At 35.5% G+C, this 17,946-nt stretch overlaps 1 protein-coding gene across 1 annotated transcript in view; it reads left to right on the top strand.

Moving 5' to 3' along the window:
• COL5A2 (collagen type V alpha 2 chain) overlaps positions 1–17,946 on the top strand; it is a 148,777-nt gene that overhangs the window by 108,764 nt on the left and 22,067 nt on the right. The window contains exons 19-35 of the mRNA XM_025404119.1: positions 2,977–3,075; positions 3,604–3,648; positions 3,760–3,858; positions 5,080–5,133; positions 5,365–5,472; positions 7,114–7,167; positions 7,516–7,614; positions 8,156–8,209; positions 8,921–9,019; positions 9,128–9,181; positions 9,273–9,326; positions 10,889–10,942; positions 11,713–11,766; positions 13,617–13,661; positions 13,982–14,080; positions 15,082–15,189; positions 15,479–15,532. Of these exons, the coding sequence (XP_025259904.1) occupies positions 2,977–3,075; positions 3,604–3,648; positions 3,760–3,858; positions 5,080–5,133; positions 5,365–5,472; positions 7,114–7,167; positions 7,516–7,614; positions 8,156–8,209; positions 8,921–9,019; positions 9,128–9,181; positions 9,273–9,326; positions 10,889–10,942; positions 11,713–11,766; positions 13,617–13,661; positions 13,982–14,080; positions 15,082–15,189; positions 15,479–15,532 (1,233 nt within the window). The remainder of the gene's footprint in view (positions 1–2,976; positions 3,076–3,603; positions 3,649–3,759; positions 3,859–5,079; positions 5,134–5,364; positions 5,473–7,113; positions 7,168–7,515; positions 7,615–8,155; positions 8,210–8,920; positions 9,020–9,127; positions 9,182–9,272; positions 9,327–10,888; positions 10,943–11,712; positions 11,767–13,616; positions 13,662–13,981; positions 14,081–15,081; positions 15,190–15,478; positions 15,533–17,946) is intronic.

The following is a 17,946-nucleotide window of genomic DNA, read 5'->3' as shown; positions in this document are numbered from 1 at the left end:
TTTGTTCATTATTACATGGAAAAAGATAAATGAAAAAATAAAATTAACTGTATAAGTATAATTAAAGGAGAATCACTTATAATTGTACCCTTATAATATCAAAGAACCTGATGTGTTAGGACTCTAATGCCAGACAATCAAAACAGCTCTAAGGAATAGGAGCTTTAAACTGAATTGGAACTCTATTCTCTATTCTTGAATAGAGTACTTGGAAGTAATAAACAGCAGAAAGTTCCAAACAATAGTAGGTTAAAATATATTAGATGCTGTCAAAAGGCTGTTCTTTCACCTAACATTTGTTATCACTCTGCACTCCCCCAGACCCCCAACCCAATTCTATGCAGCCATTAAAGGAGTGGGCATGGAGAATATTTGGCTCTCTATGTAGGAATGATTAAAGTATTCTGTGGGATGACTTACATTTGTAGTGAGTCACAATTGGTTCTTTCTCTCAGTACTTTCAGATAAATTCAAGGATGACAGTAGGAGGACATTAGGATTACATTAGATAAACTGGTGAATTAATTTAGAATACCTCTTTCAAGTCATAAGCAATATAACACATCTGATTCCCCCCGATGCCGTGTTTCCCTTTGGCAATGACTTTCTTCATCCTGAAGAGATTATGCACAAGATTATGCTGTACAAAAATGACTGCGGTCACAGTCACCTGGCCCCTCCAAACCTTGTTTTCTCATGGAATTTTGTTGAGGATTAAGTGACATCATCTACATAAACCCATCACATAGAGCCTGATGCAGAGGACACCCTAAATGTCGGTTCATGCTTCGTATTAGTTGTGCTACTCAAATTGGATTTGAAGAAAAATGTCTGTAGCTGACATTTCAGATATTCCTTGAAAATGTGAGAATCACCAAGTCAAATTATTCTTTAGGCTCTCTCTAATGACATATTCAAACACGGTGCTATGGGGATGCTGCTGCTTGAAAACAGTGCCTTAATTCCTTTCCCAGTGTTCACTGAGAACTCAGTGTAAACTCAAGTGGGTGGGATCTTCTTGGGTCTCCTCTGAATCTGATCTTCTCCCTGAAGTCCTAATAATGTTACTACCACAGACTCTGGCCCAGACTCTCTGTATAACCCTGTCAAAACATGCAAAATCCCTTCCCTCTTTTTGTGAGACCCTCTGGCCCCAAACTGAGTTCTGGTTAAGGAAATATTCTCAGATCTATGAATTAGCAGAAAGAGGTTTATACTCCAACTTTCATGGGATTTACTTTAACTTCACTAGCAATCATAGTTTACACAACCCAACCATTCACTCTGGTTACTTCTCTCTCCTCCTGGGTGTTTGTGGTACTGGTTGTTGGCTACTGAAAACTGCTTAATAAAACTCAAACATCTAGCAAAACTGTTTCTGTTAGAAATTTTCTGTATTTTCCTTCCTGCTTCTCTCCACCATAAAATTTCTGGATCTTTGTTTTTGGACAGGGTCCTGCTTTTCCTACAAAGTTCTGCCATGGTCTCTGCTCTCTGACTAAAGAATAAACTTCTAAATCCAGTTCTTTGCATTTCAATGAAGTGAAACAGAGATTCAATATGCTTTACTGATACTGATGAGATTCCTAAGGCTTAGAATTTTGGTTTTCCAGGCCCCTTTATGATTAGATCCATATAGGTACATAATAAGCAAGATAAAATACAGAAGCCAAGTGAAGTTTGAATTTCAGATAAGCAAAGAATACATGTGTAGTATACGTATGTCCCAAATATTGCATGAGAAAAACATATGCTAAAAGTTATTGTTTATATGAATTAAAACTCAACTAGGCATTTTTATTTGCCAGCTGGACTCACTATCTTGGCTTGAAATAAAGGGAGCTATTAAGTTACCTTAACCACTTCACTCTGCTTTTAATGTTGCATTTTAAAAAATATCTTTTAATTCTTATCAAAGAAGTGTTGTTTCTTTGGTTTAAAAATAGATGGTATTTTGCTTATAAGGTTGCCAAAAATTAAGTTGATTAGACATTTGTAGTCCAGATGTTTTTCACTTTACTGATAAATGCTTTCTTGAAGGTCAGTGGAATTGAATTTTACAACTGAAATCTTATACTCTGAAATATGATTTGTTATATTGCTTATATAGCAAGGAAACAATTTCTTGTTCTGTAATGATGGTATGAAATTTTATATAGACTTTTTACAGTGAGTCTCATAAATTTGGAAAACTATTGTCTGAACCTTGCAGCACATTTTAGCTAATATTAAGTTGCTTTATAAATATTGGAAAATAATATGATTTATCCTCTAATGATTGCATGAAGCTTTAATTGTGTAGTAAATTGCTAGACTTGAAATGTCTAGCTTTACCTTGAACAGAAACAACCCCTTTAAATACAGTGGGTCGGTCAGGTTTTCTCCCTCATTTGATTTGTGCTAAAGAGTCTGAATGTATACACTATTTATACAGAAATGGGCTTGAATAACCTGAGCATTTATGGAAGAACATATTAAAAGTAAACCATGCAGATTTAAGAATATCTATTCTTTGATAAATATCTTAAATAAAAAACATTTAAGAATATCTTATTCTTTGAGTAACTTGGTGTGCCTGAGGTGTAGGTTTCTAGTTTTTCTTTATGAACTTAGATTATCTTAACTGTTTAATATGTAGTAAGTGTAAATTCTGACAGATGTGGTAAGAAAAATTCCAGATTTTGTGGAGGTTCAGAGGAGAGGGAACTTAAGCTAACCCTGGTGTAGGATTTCTCTAACTGGAGATTGGATATGGAGAATATTCCTAGTGAAGAGGCCACCAGCATCATCCCTTAAGAAGGAAATGGGAAAGTGAGTGCACTCCTTAAGCTTGGTTGGGCATATATCTCTTATAATCCTCTTTGGCCTCTTTAAATATTTGGGTTTCAAATGTAAAATTCCAAATAAGCAGTCAACTTTGTACAATGCCACTCTTGTATTTTTCTTAAATTAACATTTCCCTTTGCACCCTTTTAGGGAGAAGCAGGTCCTACAGGGGCGCGAGGCCCTGAAGGTCCTCAGGGGCAGAGAGGTGAAACTGGGCCCCCAGGTCCAGTTGGCTCTCCAGGTCTTCCTGTAAGTTTGTGGCATATCTAAGAACCAGCCCAGAAAGCTGGACATTTCTTGTAACATCAGAACAAATTCAACCTATTTTTTTTTATTGATACATAACATTTATACATATTTAGGGGGATACCTGTAATGTTTTGTTATATGCCTAAGATGTGTAATAATCAAGTCAGGGTATTTAAGATATCCATCCCATTGAGCATATATGACTTCTATGTGTTGGGAACATTTTAAGTCCTCTTTTTCTAGCTATTTTGCAATATAAAATTTAATATATTCAAAATTTAATATATGAATTCTGAATGAGTGCTTACAACTGTGAAAAAATGTGTTTCCCTTGTCAACTCTGTAAATTTTACCTATTTTATGTAAAAGAGAATTAGTCAAAAAAGTAATTTTTATGATATAATGGTGGCTGATGTTTAAAAAATGCTTCTACTTCCTTTTTGAAGATGGCTGGACATCTGTCTACTACCACATTTGTATCTAGATATTGCTTAATATTTCATTATATACTTTTAATGTACCTTTTAGGGTGCAATAGGAACTGATGGTACTCCTGGTGCCAAAGGCCCAACGGTGAGTAATGCATTTATGCCATGTGAAGCTCAAATGGACATGATTCTTAGACATTGGCCCCAGACTGTTACCTGTGTCTCTACTTATCACATCACTCTTGCTGTTTAATAGGGCTCTCCGGGTACCTCTGGTCCTCCTGGCTCGGCAGGGCCTCCTGGATCTCCAGGACCTCAGGGTAGCACTGGTCCTCAGGGAATTCGAGGCCAACCGGTAATGACCTTTGAAAGAACTGTCATCCTTTAGTGTAATCTAACTACCAAGAGTAATAACATGTAATGTGATGCAATGAAACATAGATAATGTGACTTACCCAAATGAGGGAAGATGGGAGTCTTTGTGAAAGCCAAATATTGTGGTACAATGTAGATGTTTAAATTCTAAGTGGGAACATTATTGCAGTATGTTAAATTTTAGTGTTCTTTTATTTAAAATAATAAGGTTATAACTTTATGGTTCACCTCATAGACTTTTATGAGTAATTGAATAATAAATACTATAAAAATATTATGCAAGCCAGTGTGAGGAAGTATAGAGCTTCAACAGGAATTTATAATGACAATTTGGCTAAAAATTGGTTCAGCAACTATTTCTTGAGAGTTATTCTGAAAGACTGATTCAAATATATTAATCAGACTGAATGTCAGATTAAATGTTTTAATATTTTACAGAAATTATTTATTAGAAAAATATTTTGATGAACCCATAATAAAGCAACTGAGAAGTTATGCTTAATAGCTTTTAGCTTGATGTATAAAAATAAATATTTAAACAAATATTTTCAATTCTGTTCCAAGTAATGTGGTCATGCTGATAAATTCTCTTTAAGTGCTGGTGACAGATTTATTAAAACATGAATGTTGCTAGTGTCACGTTTGATTTTACCAAGTTTTGAATTTTGTAATCCGGTTCTTACAACCTAAATTACAGTTGGTATTTAAAGACACACCTATAGAAAAACCCTCGAACACTCTAAGAGTGAAATGCCCTATTTGAAGTTGCTAAATTCTCAATAAATATAGCATAAATATAAAATTATTTTGATTCTGGGTAAACAGTTTCACATCCTAAAATACAGCCTAAATATATTTATCTATAGAAGTTATTGATAGTTCCAATTTTAATTTTCAAATTTGAGTAATAACTCAATAATTCTATTTATTCTACTACACGTGATAAAAAACATAATTAAAAAAATAAATATCTTAAAGACCACTATAAATTAAACAGCTACCAAATTATACTGAATTTTATGAAAATTTACACATATTAACATATTCACATACATTCATTTAGAAATGGTTATATTATACTACTGATGCAAAGCAGACTCAACTGGAGAGAATTTTTAAAACCCATTTACTGTAACTAATTTGAGCAGATTGGACTAGCAAAATGTCCTGGTTCTTACAAATATCAATATATTTTTTTCAGGGTGATCCAGGAGTTCCAGGTTTCAAAGGAGAAGCTGGCCCAAAAGGGGAACCAGTAAGGTTTCATTGTTTTAATGATAAGAAGAACATAGTATTGTCTAGAAGTGTACAGCTCAAAATGCTCAGGGGTTTAAAATAATAATGAGAATTATAATAGCTTGAGGTGAAAATATCTCATCGTTCCATATACTTTAAAATTTGTGACTGACTTCGTTAAAGGAGACTTCCAACTATAATTCACTGGTTGAATGGGTCTTTCTGGTAACTGTCCTTCTGTTTTTAACAGGGGCCACATGGTATTCAGGGTCCGATAGGCCCACCTGGTGAAGAAGGCAAAAGAGGTCCCAGAGGTGACCCAGGAACAGTTGGTCCTCCAGGGCCAGTGGGAGAAAGGGTAAATTTGAATAATACAACACATTCTTATAGTTGTGAGGGAATTATGTGAGTAAGTCTAAGAATAGTAAGGAAAACTAGAGGAGTTAAGAGAAATGCTTGCAGGTTCCTTGCACAGTTCAGTACAGTTATGTGCAAATAGAAAGAGCCAACTGATGGCCGGGTGCAGTGGCTCACACCTGTAATCCCAGCACTTTGGGAGGCTGAGGCGGGCAGATCACGAGGTCAGGAGATCAAGACCATCCTGGCTAACACGGTGAAACCCCGTCTCTACTAAAAATACAAAAAATGAGCGGGGCGTCGTGGCGGGCACCTGTAGACCCAGCTACTCGGGAGGCTGAGGCAGGAGAATAGCATGAACCCAGGGGGCGGAGCTTGCAGCGAGCGAAGATTGCGCCACTGCACTACAGCCTGGGCCACAGAGCAAGACTCTGTCTCAAAAAAAAAAAAAAAAAAAAAAAAAAAAGAGACAACTGACTAATCATTACTCATTTATTCAACTAATATTGGTTATATCACTACTCTATGCCAATTTGAGCCATCTGTGCTTGGAATTGTATCAGTGAACAAGAAGGTTATGATCCTAGTCCTCATGTGGAGACTAGTAAATAGTTGTTTATTTTAGTGGACAGGTAAACAATAAACAAGTCAATGGGTAAATAAAAATGTATGTACACACTTTAAAAAGTGCCATACACACACTAAATAAAGGCATGACACGTTGGAGAGTAACTACACATGTATGTCAGTGTTGTAATGTTAGATTCAGTGGTTGGGAAACAGGATCCTCTGAGAAGATAGCATTTTATCTGAGACCTGAAGATGACTTTAAGCCAGTAGAAAACTTGGAAGAAAGAACATTCTTAGCAGAGGAAAAAGCAAATGCAAAGCTAGAAGGGCAGAAAGGACCTGGTGATTTTAAAGACTAGAAGAGGTAGCTGTGACTGGAGCATAGTGAGACAGGTCTGAAAAGAAGAACAATAATCTCACATTTATCTAGAGCTTTGGAGAATGCAAAGGGTTTCACAAAAATCTCATTAATGAATGTTATTGTTGACATTTTAATTGCTATAGATGGTACCTTTGCCTCTCATCTCTAGCTATGTTTCCTCTGTTTAATTTTACAATGAATCATTAGAATATTTCCTTCCTTCCTTTTTTTTTTTTTTTCCCTGACAGAGTCTTGCTCTGTTGCCCAGGCTGGAGTGCAGTGACACCATCTTGGCTCACTGCAACCTCTGCCTCCCAGGTTCAAGAAATTCTTGTGCCTCAGCCTCTTGAGTAGCTGGGATACAGGTACCTGCCACTATACCCAGCTAATTTTTGTATTTTTAGTAGAGACAGGTTTTCACCATGTTGGCCAGGCTGGTCTTGAACTCCTGACCTCAGGTGATCTGCTTGTCTTGGCCTCCCAAAGTGCAGAATATTTCTTCATTTGAAGAATTATTTGGCTCAGTACTTATATATTCTTCAAAATTTTAAATTTTTTCCATCGAGTCAGATTTTTCTCATGCATATCTGTAACCATGTTGGCTTGATCATGGCTCCTAAAACTTTATAGTACTAAGAATAAAAATCATCTATTCATTACATATGCAAAAATATCAATGACAATTAAGAATCACATTTTGGTCATTTGTAGGGTGCTCCTGGCAATCGTGGTTTTCCAGGCTCTGATGGTTTACCTGGGCCAAAGGTGAGGTTACCCTGTCAACGTTGATACTTACGTGGGGGGTGCTCCAGAAGATGCCATTTTTCAGCACGGTGATCTAGCTATGACCTGCATGGGCTCAGATCCAGAAAGGAGATGGATACAGATATCAGGCCTAACCCCAATTCTCTCTTGTGTAATTCCTGTATTAAGAGGCATAGGGGAGAAGGATGCTAGTTGGAGGAATGTGGTGACAAAATTTTGTATGTTATATTAGTTCCTTGATTTGGATGGTATATTAGTGCCTTGATTTGTAAAACAGTAATTTTACTTTGGCTTGCTTTTGTTTTTCTATACTCTTTTTCTTCATGCATCTGCTTTGCCTCGGTACAGGGTGCTCAAGGAGAACGGGGTCCTGTAGGTTCTTCAGGACCCAAAGGAAGCCAGGGAGATCCAGGACGTCCAGGCGAACCTGGGCTTCCAGGTGCTCGGGTAAGAATGTAGCAAGTGTTTGCTACATCAGTGGGGAAAAGTGCTCCTGGGCATGCATTGAAAGGGTTTTTGTTTGTTTGTTTTTAAATTTAGTTTGTTTTTACAGTTTAGAACATTTCTTTGTTTTTATGGTTTTGATCCAATTCATTATTTTAAAAAGTACTGATTTGTTATTTTTATCATATATAGAAAACATGGTAACTTCTCGTCTCTCTTTCTCAAAGGAATATGTATTAATAGCTTTATCACTTGGCATGAGAAAAAAATTCTGTTTGTCAAATTTTATAACTTTACTTGTTAACAAGTAAAGAATTTATAAATATTTGTAAATATACTTTTATAGCAATATAGCAAGTAAAGTAATTTTGGCAGAGAAATTCTGACAAATTTTATTTTAACAATACATCACTTAAAAATTTACTTGATTTACAGAACTGTCATTCTATTCAGTTGACAAAAAAACAACACTAGTTTTACTCTTAAGAATCTTTACTCCAGCTGCAGGTCAGCAACAAACTGACAGTTGCTTTTTTATTTTCAGGGTTTGACAGGAAATCCTGGTGTTCAAGGTCCTGAAGGAAAACTTGGGCCTTTGGTAAGTAATTTAAACAGAAGTCCACAACCACTAATATTTCTCAATAGACATGCAACTTAAATGATATTTATTTGTGGTTAATGCTTTTGATTATGTGGATGCTGGTCATATTGACATACTTAAAACACCTTCTGGAAGCATATTCTTCGGATCTGTTTCCAAGTTGACAAAAATGTAGATTAAATTTTACTAAGATAAATGTTTGAGATTGAAATTGCTTCCCTACCTGACATCAGTGAAAAAGTTAAAATGATACAGTTTTTAATACTGGTGAAATTTGTCTATTAGCAATATTCTCATTTTTGATATTCTTTTAATTTTATTTAAGAGATAAGTAGTATGAATTTTGACAACTTATATATTCTAAGATCTTCCCTTATCCTGCAATGCAAAATACAAGTCCTGAATTTTCATTACCACAAACCAGAGTAAATGAAAGAAGAAAGATTTCCCCTATTAATATGATTGTCAGGAGACATGATGAGGAAGCCTATGTCTAGAATAAGAATAAAATATCTCTTCTAGTTACTTAAAATACTTCAGTGTTTTTTTTTAAAAACCCATTCAACCGTCCTGATCCTTTAACATGAAAATTCAAGATAATTTAAAATTTATGTAACATCATAGTAAGCAAATGCAAGTGACACTTTGGATGATGGGATATTTAGAAAAACTTACATGAAACTTACATGACTCCTGTTAATTCCATAGGGTGCTCCAGGGGAAGATGGCCGTCCAGGTCCTCCAGGATCCATAGGAATCAGAGGGCAGCCTGGGAGCATGGGTCTTCCAGGCCCCAAAGGTAGCAGTGTGAGTACAGTGTATAATATGTTTGCCACCTCATCATGATCCTCATTTGGAGGAGGTATGTTTTTGACAAATTGATGGAATTTTACAAAAGTTTCATTTATTCTTCAGGGTGACCCTGGGAAACCTGGAGAAGCAGGAAATGCTGGAGTTCCTGGGCAGAGGGTAAATATACATTTTCTGCTAAAGAAAAATAATATAAGGACTATTTAAATTCTCATGGACTCACCTCACAAATATCTGTGTGTGATACTAGGGAGCTCCTGGAAAAGATGGTGAAGTTGGTCCTTCTGGTCCCGTGGGCCCGCCGGTATGTGATTTTGTGTGTGTGTGTGTGTGTGTGTGTGTGTGTGAGAATATAAACACATTGCATTTTTCAATGATGTTTATTCAAGACTTATGCATAAGTTTCAGGGAAAGTGAGTAAGAATGTATGGGAATGAAGAATTTCTGTTATACCTTCTCTTTTGATTTCTGTAATATAGTGTCTTCTGCCTTTTTAAATATAATGATTAATCTTTTTTCTTTTCTTTGTTTTTTTTTTTTTGAGACGGAGACTGGCTCTGTCCCCAGGCTGCAGTGCAGTGGCCTCCCGAGTTCAAGTCATTCTCCTGCCTCAGCCTCCCAGTAGCTGGGACTACAGGTGCCTGCCACCACGCACGGCTAATTTTTTGTATTTTTAGTAGAGATGGGGTTTCACTGTGTTATCCAGGATGGTCTTGATTTCTTGACCTCGTGATCCACCGGCCTCGGCCTCCCAAAATGTTGGGATTACAGGCGTGAGCCATTGCACCTGGCCATGATTAATCTTCTTGCTTTAAACTTCTTTAAAAGTCTGACTGCAAAGGTTTTTATATGTCACAGTCAAAGAGTATATCAACTGAGGAAAATAGTGTGTAACAAATATTTTATAAAATATTTTATTTAAAATATTTAAATACTTAATTATCTACCTTCTCTCAATAATGCATCTCATAAAAATTTATTTAAGGCTGGGCATGGTGGCTGATGCCTGTAATCCCAGCACTTTGGGAGGTCAAGGTGGGTGGATTACCTGAGGCCAGGAGTTCAAGACCAGCCTGGCCAACATGGTGAAACCCCGTCTCTACTAAAAATACAAGAATTAACCAGGCATGGTGGCGTGTGCCTGTAATCCTAGCTACTCAGGAGGCTGAGGTGGGAGAATCACTTGAACTCGGGAGGCGGAGGTTGCAGTGAACTGAGATCACACCACTGCACTCCAGCCTGGGCGGCAGAGCAAGACTCCGTCTCAAAAAAAAAAAAAAAAAAAAAAAAAAAAAAAAAAAGGTGTTTTTTAGGAGGTAAAAGGAATAATATTCTTTGAGGTCTATTTTCATTTTGGGATTTTAAAATGAAGTGTTTATCAGAAGTATTTTGGCATATTTATTTGTTTTGGGGTGGGGCAGTTTAAATATCTTTCTAAAATGTTAGCTTTGCTTTCTTTAGTCATTCTGGTTTTGAAGTCTTGATAAATAATTCTTAAGACATTCAGAAATAACTATAATAAAAATATTTTGTTTTTAGATTAGATATACAAAAGTAATGGATTTTCCTATATTCAATCCAATTTTCCCATAAGTTTACAATTGGCTCCAGACATTTAAGTTTGGATCAAAAAATAAATACATGTTATCAGTCACTTCACTGGCTTTAGAAGATATTTTCTCACCTCCAGAGACTTCAAACAATACCATTTGCTTACTGTTAATACTAGTTTATTACCTGGCTAAAGAGAAGAACATGTGATTGGAAGAAATACAAAGAAATATCAGTACTTCTAGTAGTTCACATAGAGAGGAAGCAGACAAAGATCTGCTATATTCACATTTTTTTTTCTCCTTCACAACTTAGGGTCTAGCTGGTGAAAGAGGAGAACAAGGACCTCCGGGCCCCACAGGTTTTCAGGTATGCACTAATTCGGTTTTCCATTTCATCTTCCATTAACTAAAATGCTATTTTTAAAAAAGAAAAAAAAATATGGTCAGAAGATTTGAAATTCTACAATTTTCAAAAAGTCATCCCTCTTTTAGTAGATAGGATAGACATTTGGATAAATCAAACATTTTTGTCCAGAGTAAAGGAATGGACTTCTAAAAAAACTAATCAAACCTGCAAATTATGAACAAAACAAATAAAAAATAACAAAAAAGTAATAAAAAGATATCAGGAATAAAATGTTTCTGATATCTCAACAAAGTTTATTCAACCATTTTAAGGCTGATCTAATTTTATTGGCAAAGTGACTAGAATTTTTTATTGAACAAATTTTCATAATTTATCTACATATATCAGTATGTACATTATTTAATAGTAGGATGATCATAATTTGTAAAAAAAAACTTTCTGGACTGACTTTAAATAATATTCTTGCAGTCTGAAATATTGTTCACAGAGCCATAAAAACTCTACAAATATGAAAACCTCCTGTTACATTATCTCTTTTTTTGCTAAGTGTTGTGCAGATGAAAATACAATCTTATAAATTAACTAGCTGTTTATTTTGTTGGTAGTTTGTTTTTAATGCTTCTGAACAATATTTTTTGCTTAAAATGTCTGAACAATATATTTTCCTTGAAAATATGGTCTTGGAGACTCCATGAATTGTAAAAGTTCAAGGTAGCCTATTGAACTTTCACAGATTGATTCACAATTTTATTTTCTTACTTTTGTTTTAGGGGCTTCCTGGTCCTCCAGGGCCTCCTGGAGAAGGTGGAAAGCCAGGTGATCAAGTAAGTGTTGAAATAATAATAATGGCAACACTATACATTGCTGGCTCAGTTATCACTTTTTATGCGTGAGGCTCTGTTGTGTTTTCCTTTACATACATTATCTCTTTGAGTTCTCAAAGCAGCCCTATGTACTAGATACTATCATTACCTCCATTTTATAGATGAGGAAAATGGGGCATACAGATGTTAGATAACTTTCCCAAAGTCACAAGGTTAATAGATTTGAACCCAGGTCATCTGCTTCCCAAAATGTGTTCTTAACCACTTTATGTAAACAATTATGAACAAATACTAACAATTTTATTCTGTCATTTCCCTGGCACATAGATTTGTTTATTTTTCTTTGAGTGATTCATTTGTTCATTTAACCATTTAATAAATATTTGCTGAGCACTCTGTGTGCTTGGCTCTACAAAGCACTGGCCTGAACCAGCTGAACAAAATGGATTTGGACCTTGCTCTCCTTACAGTAAAGTAGGATTCAGAGACTATAAGACAATTACAATAATAGCATGCTCTAAATGCTATGATAGGGGAGGTACTATGTTTATGGAAACAAAAAAGATGCACCTGAATAAGACTTGGGGGGTTTAGGAAAGGTTTTCCAGACAAAGTAATATCTTGTATGAGATCTGAGGGATGAATGATGGTAAAGATGAAGGAGGGAAGATAGGAAAAACCTCCAGGAAATGAGACAAGCTTACAAATCAGAGTGGGTAATGTAATTTGGGGAAAATAGAAAGGGGACTGTGTAGGGGTGAATCAGGGACCTGATTATGGAGGGTTTTAATTTGATTCTAATTTGTTCTTCATCAGTAGTGTAACGGGAAGCTAATGAAGGGTTTTTAGGCCAGGCACAGTGGCTCACACCTGTAATCCCAGGACTTTGGGAGACCGGAGCAGGTGAATCACTTGGCGTCAGGAGTTCAAGACCAGCCTGGCCAACTGTCTCTACTAAAAGTACAGAAATTACCTGGGCATGGTGGCACATGCCTGTAATCCCAGCTACTTGGCAGGCTGAGGCAGAAGAATCACTTTAATCCAGGAGGTGGAAGGTGTGGTGAGCCGAGATCAAGCCATTGTACTCCAGCATGGGTGATAGAGTGAGACTCTGTCTCAAAAAACAAAACAAAACAAAAACAAAATTAAAAAAAAAAAAAAAAAGAAGGGCTTTTAAGGAAGGAGTAATATGATCAGATTTGGCTTTTAGGGAGATCAGGCCACAATGAGGACAGTCCATTTCAGAGAATAAGATTGGAGGCCTATTTGATAAAGTTATCATCTTTATCAAAGAAAGAAATTTCAAACTGACAAACTTTCTTTTATGTAAGAACAAACTGAAACTTTTAATGTAGACATGACTGCACTAGTTCGAACCCACAATACTAGTAGAGTGCTTTGTCCATATTATAGGCTCAAGAAAGATTTACTAAATTGAGTAGAATTGAATTGGTTCTATTTAAAAGATAAACTCTTTAGCCCTTTTTGTATATCTTTTCTTTATTTAAGCTTTTTCATCTTCTATTAGTTAAAAAGAAAAAGACATTTAGATTTTGTTGCCTCTAAAAAACTAACGCTCTATCGTTGTGAAATAGTATTTTGCATATTCTCATTACCAAAAATCAAACATTCAGGTATAGTACAAAGTTTTTTGGAAAAATGTTTTCATCTAAAACATGTCATATTCCCTCATTTATAAAAATATACGTACTTTTCTTTCTTTAAATTGTTGGCTTATGCAGCCTTCTAATGGCACATTAATAGAAAGTAGGTGTATGACCTGAAAAGTTTTCTGATAAACGCCTAAACTCAAAGCTCTTGTTCCATTTAAAAAAAAAATGTATTCATAGGGTGTTCCTGGAGATCCTGGAGCAGTTGGCCCATTAGGACCTAGAGTAAGTACTTTAATCTTCATGATTAATTTTGTTTCCCACTGGCTTCAGTTTTAAAAGGTATCTTTAAAAATCTTAAACTGGGATTTATTTAAACTGTAAATTCTTTGACTGGATAAAAATCAATTTTGTGAGAAATATTTTGTGCTATGAAGCTAGTATATCCTTACTTGAAGTTTATTTCTTATCACTAAATTATAAAATTGAGATTTAGTAATGTCTCATTTCTAAATTTTTCACCAGTAGAAGGCATTTCTCAGAAACATTTAAAATTATTTTTAGATCAAGTATTGACATTATTTGACATCACAATTTTGTGCTAGGGAGAACGAGGAAATCCCGGGGAAAGAGGAGAACCTGGAATTACTGGACTCCCTGGTGAGAAGGGAATGGCTGGAGGACATGGTCCCGATGGCCCAAAAGTAAGTGTCATAGTGATCTCAGTGTTTTAAAATGCTTTAAAATTACTGCTCAATAAACACATGGTGGTGCAAGAATGCATTTGTCTTGTTTTTGAAAGATAATTTGATTGTATCATTTTCTTCTTCCACAAATATTTAATGAGCGCTTACTAGGCTTTTTCCTTGCAACTAAAGTGTGAGCTAAAAAGAAGACTCTCTTCTGTGATGGGGATTGTGGTTTAGTGCACATGGTAATAGATTTCCATATACAAACACATTCCTAATGTTTATGTACATTTTATTAGTGGCTTCTATGAATAAGTAGAGGAAAGAAATAGAAAATTGCGTAATTTATTAGGAGGCTTTTCTGATAATATGCTCCATTTTCTTTGTGTCAGGTTTCACAGTTCTGCTTACTACATATGTGAAAATATAGAACTTTTGAAATCTGAAAATGCAATGCATCATAAGGCAGAAATGTGTGCCATTTAGTGACTGGTAGAAGATAATGTGGCCAACTTCAGTATAAACAATTGAAGTAGAATTTTTCATGATCGTGTGACATGAGACCCCTTATTGTTTTCAGGGTTTAGAGTGATTGATACGGTCTACTACAATTTAGACACTATATTAGCTTAAAAACCAGGTTAATATCAAATATCAGTTTTATTAAAGAGAGAATGAAATATTTCTCAAATTGTAATGTCTTTCTTTCTTAGTATCTTCTATTATGTTGCCAACAGAGGGGAAAAAAGGCAACTCTATCTTTTTTATTTGAAATAGCGTTCAATTGCCTCTTAAGAGAAAAGATAAAAATATAAACCAACAATCAAAAAAGAAAATCTGATTTTTTTAATTTCAAAAAAAAATCAACTCACTCAGAGAAACTTTCTCAGATGAAAAATAAGCACTAAGTTGAACTACCTGAAATTGCTGACAGCTATTTTTGACCCACTAAAAAGCAATTTCATCAGTTTAATCTTAATATATTGATATGGTCACTTAATGTTGGTTCATTTTAGGGCAGTCCAGGTCCATCTGGGACCCCTGGAGATACAGGCCCACCAGGTCTTCAAGGTATGCCAGGAGAAAGAGGAATTGCAGGAACTCCAGGCCCCAAGGGTGACAGAGTAAGTACTTTTTTTTTTTTTTTTTTTTTAAGTTCGTTTATTCAGACTTTCTACTGAAAATGATTTCCTGAGGAGGCTTTTATTTCTACCATCCTGAGTCACTAGTCATTCATTTATTCATTCTTCTAATAAATATTTACTGAGAAAGTGCACAGTGTGAGGCACCATCCAAGGTTCAACTGGATACAACTAGGAAAATTACAAATAGCCTTCACTCTCATGAAACTTACACACAAGTGTGGAAAAGAGACAATTAAATGAATCAATTGTATTTTGTGTGTTTTTCCAGGGTGGCATAGGAGAAAAAGGTGCTGAAGGCACAGCTGGAAATGATGGTGCGAGAGTAAGTAAAAACATTCCTTTTCTAGCTGGGCGAGGAACCAACATTACAGTATCATAGGAGTTTGCCAGAACTTTCCAAAATAAAGTCAATCATGTTTCCTTGGTAGTCAGGAGTTGGAGAATAATGGCATGTGAGATCTGCTGTGATTCAACCATGGGTCATTCATTTTGCTTGCCCTGAATTAAATGAAACTTAAATAAAAACATACTTATTGTGCCTATGAGATAAGTGCCTTAAGGGAGTGGGGGCCCTCTTTATCTTTCTCTATCATCTTTTTATTTCATACACAAGGTTTATTTCTGTTAAAATGCTAATCTAGTGAGGGGGCCAATACCTTGTTCCAGCATAGACAAGTAGAGCTTTGTGGAGTCACCAAAGTTATGATAAATGTTTCTCAGTATATTGGATGTTGGGGTGAGAAATTTACTGCACAGTGAATTATCATTAATGTTATCATTAATAAAGAGTTTGAATAAGCAGAACGTCAAGAAGGATGGTTGAACTCAAAGCATTGTTTAATGTCATGTCAGAAATTGGCATTTAACAAGCATTAGGTCTTTGAAATTAGAATGCATTTACAATTCCAAGGACAGTCAGACTCAAAGGACAATAATATTTTGAGACATAAATGATTCCTTCATGTAAGAGTGGCTAGTCACAATGGCTTAAACATCCATCATTTTTTGGAATAGTGCCTGATACTTGACTAATGGTTTCTGTTTCAGTATGACATGGTTTGCTGTTAGTTGTCATGTGTGCCCTGGCAATAGCAGTTGTAACATAATAAAAGAGAACTGCTATTTGATTCTACACATTGAGTCATTGTTAATACGTTGGTTATAATAGCTTTAGATTAAGGAAATATAGTGAAATGTAGTAGAAAATTTTCATCTTAAGGGTAATTAGTCCTTTTTATGCAAATTTAATTAAGGATGCACCACTTTTTTTAACAAATTATGCACAAAAGATATGCCTTCCCTTTTAGTTAAATCTAATATTTAATTTAATATTTCAAAAATAGTCAAGTAAATCTGGTATATTTTTAATATTTTACATCATGAATGTCCTGGAATGCATAAGTAGTCCAGTACTATTTATAGGAAGAATGCATTGGCAGTTTGTTTTAAGGGAAAATCCAAAATACATATCTATTGTGCCTGTGAACTAACTTTGAAATTGCAATGTGATAGGATCAAGAAGTAAGCAATGACTGCTTTATTTTTAATGAGGACACTACATTGTTTTAGGAAAGAAGCAGAGCAAAGCACTTACTGTAATCTAATAGTAGGGAAAAAATGAATAACATGTTTTCTCTGTATAAAATATCTATAAACATAAGTAATGAAGTGATATTTATATTTCATCAAATCCTTTAAAGAAGTATATTACATAAATTATTGGAATGATATCATTCCATTTTAGATCCAGAGACTATAAGAACACAGATTTCTTACGTTCTTGTCAAAAGCATAAAATTAAAGTCATTTTTGTTCCTTAAGTTTCTTCAGTTATACATACAGAAATTAAATGATGAAAGAATATTTGGGTTGCATATGAAGAGGCAATACACAGTTATAAAATAGAGAACTTGTTTTAGAGAGGACTCCAACATTCCCGCAGTTTCAAGATTGTGATTACACCTCAAGAAGACTCAGGTTGTGTCCCCATGTGTTAGCTGTACTATCCTTTAAGTGTTAGCTCTCCTATGCCCATAAATCTCAAAGCAGCTGGGGTTTTGGGCTGTAAATTTTAGCCACTTTTCCTTTGCATCTCAAAAGAATGAAAAAAACTGTTTGGGCGCTGTGGCTCACGCCTGTAATCCCAACACTTTGGGAAGCTGAGGCGGGCGGGTCACGAGGTCAGGAGATCGAGACCATCCTGGCTACGGCGAAACCCCGTCTCCACTAAAAATACAAAAAATTAGCTGGGCGTGGTGGCGGGCGCCTCTAGTCCCAGCTGCTCGGGAGGCTGAGGCAGGAGAAGGGCCGGAAGCCAGAAGGCGGAGCTTGCAATGAGCCGACATCGCGCCACTGCACTCCAGCTTGGGCGACAGAGCGAGACTCCGTCTCAAAAAAAAAAAAAAAAAAAAAAAGAATGAAGAAAACTAAGCCAGGGATAGTGGCTTGTGCCTGTAGTCCCAGTTACTCTGGAGTCTGAAATGGGAGGATCTCTGGAGTCCAGGGCAAGAGTTCAAAGATGCATGTGCTGTGATCACATCTGTGAATAGCTTCTGCACTCCAATCTGGGCCACACAGAGTGGAGATCCTGTGCCTAATAATGATAATAATAAAAGAAAAACCTAAAATGTCTTAACACAATTTCAATTTTAAAAAATAAAAAAGTGATATTTTGCTATTATAATTTAAGAATATAATATATGCAAAAGAAGGAAAGCCTCTTTTCAATTTGTGGTC

This window comes from Theropithecus gelada, chromosome 12 (assembly GCF_003255815.1).
Source record: "Theropithecus gelada isolate Dixy chromosome 12, Tgel_1.0, whole genome shotgun sequence".
In the NCBI taxonomy this organism is placed as follows: Eukaryota; Metazoa; Chordata; class Mammalia; order Primates; family Cercopithecidae; genus Theropithecus; species Theropithecus gelada.
This window is presented reverse-complemented; position numbering and strand designations above follow the sequence as displayed.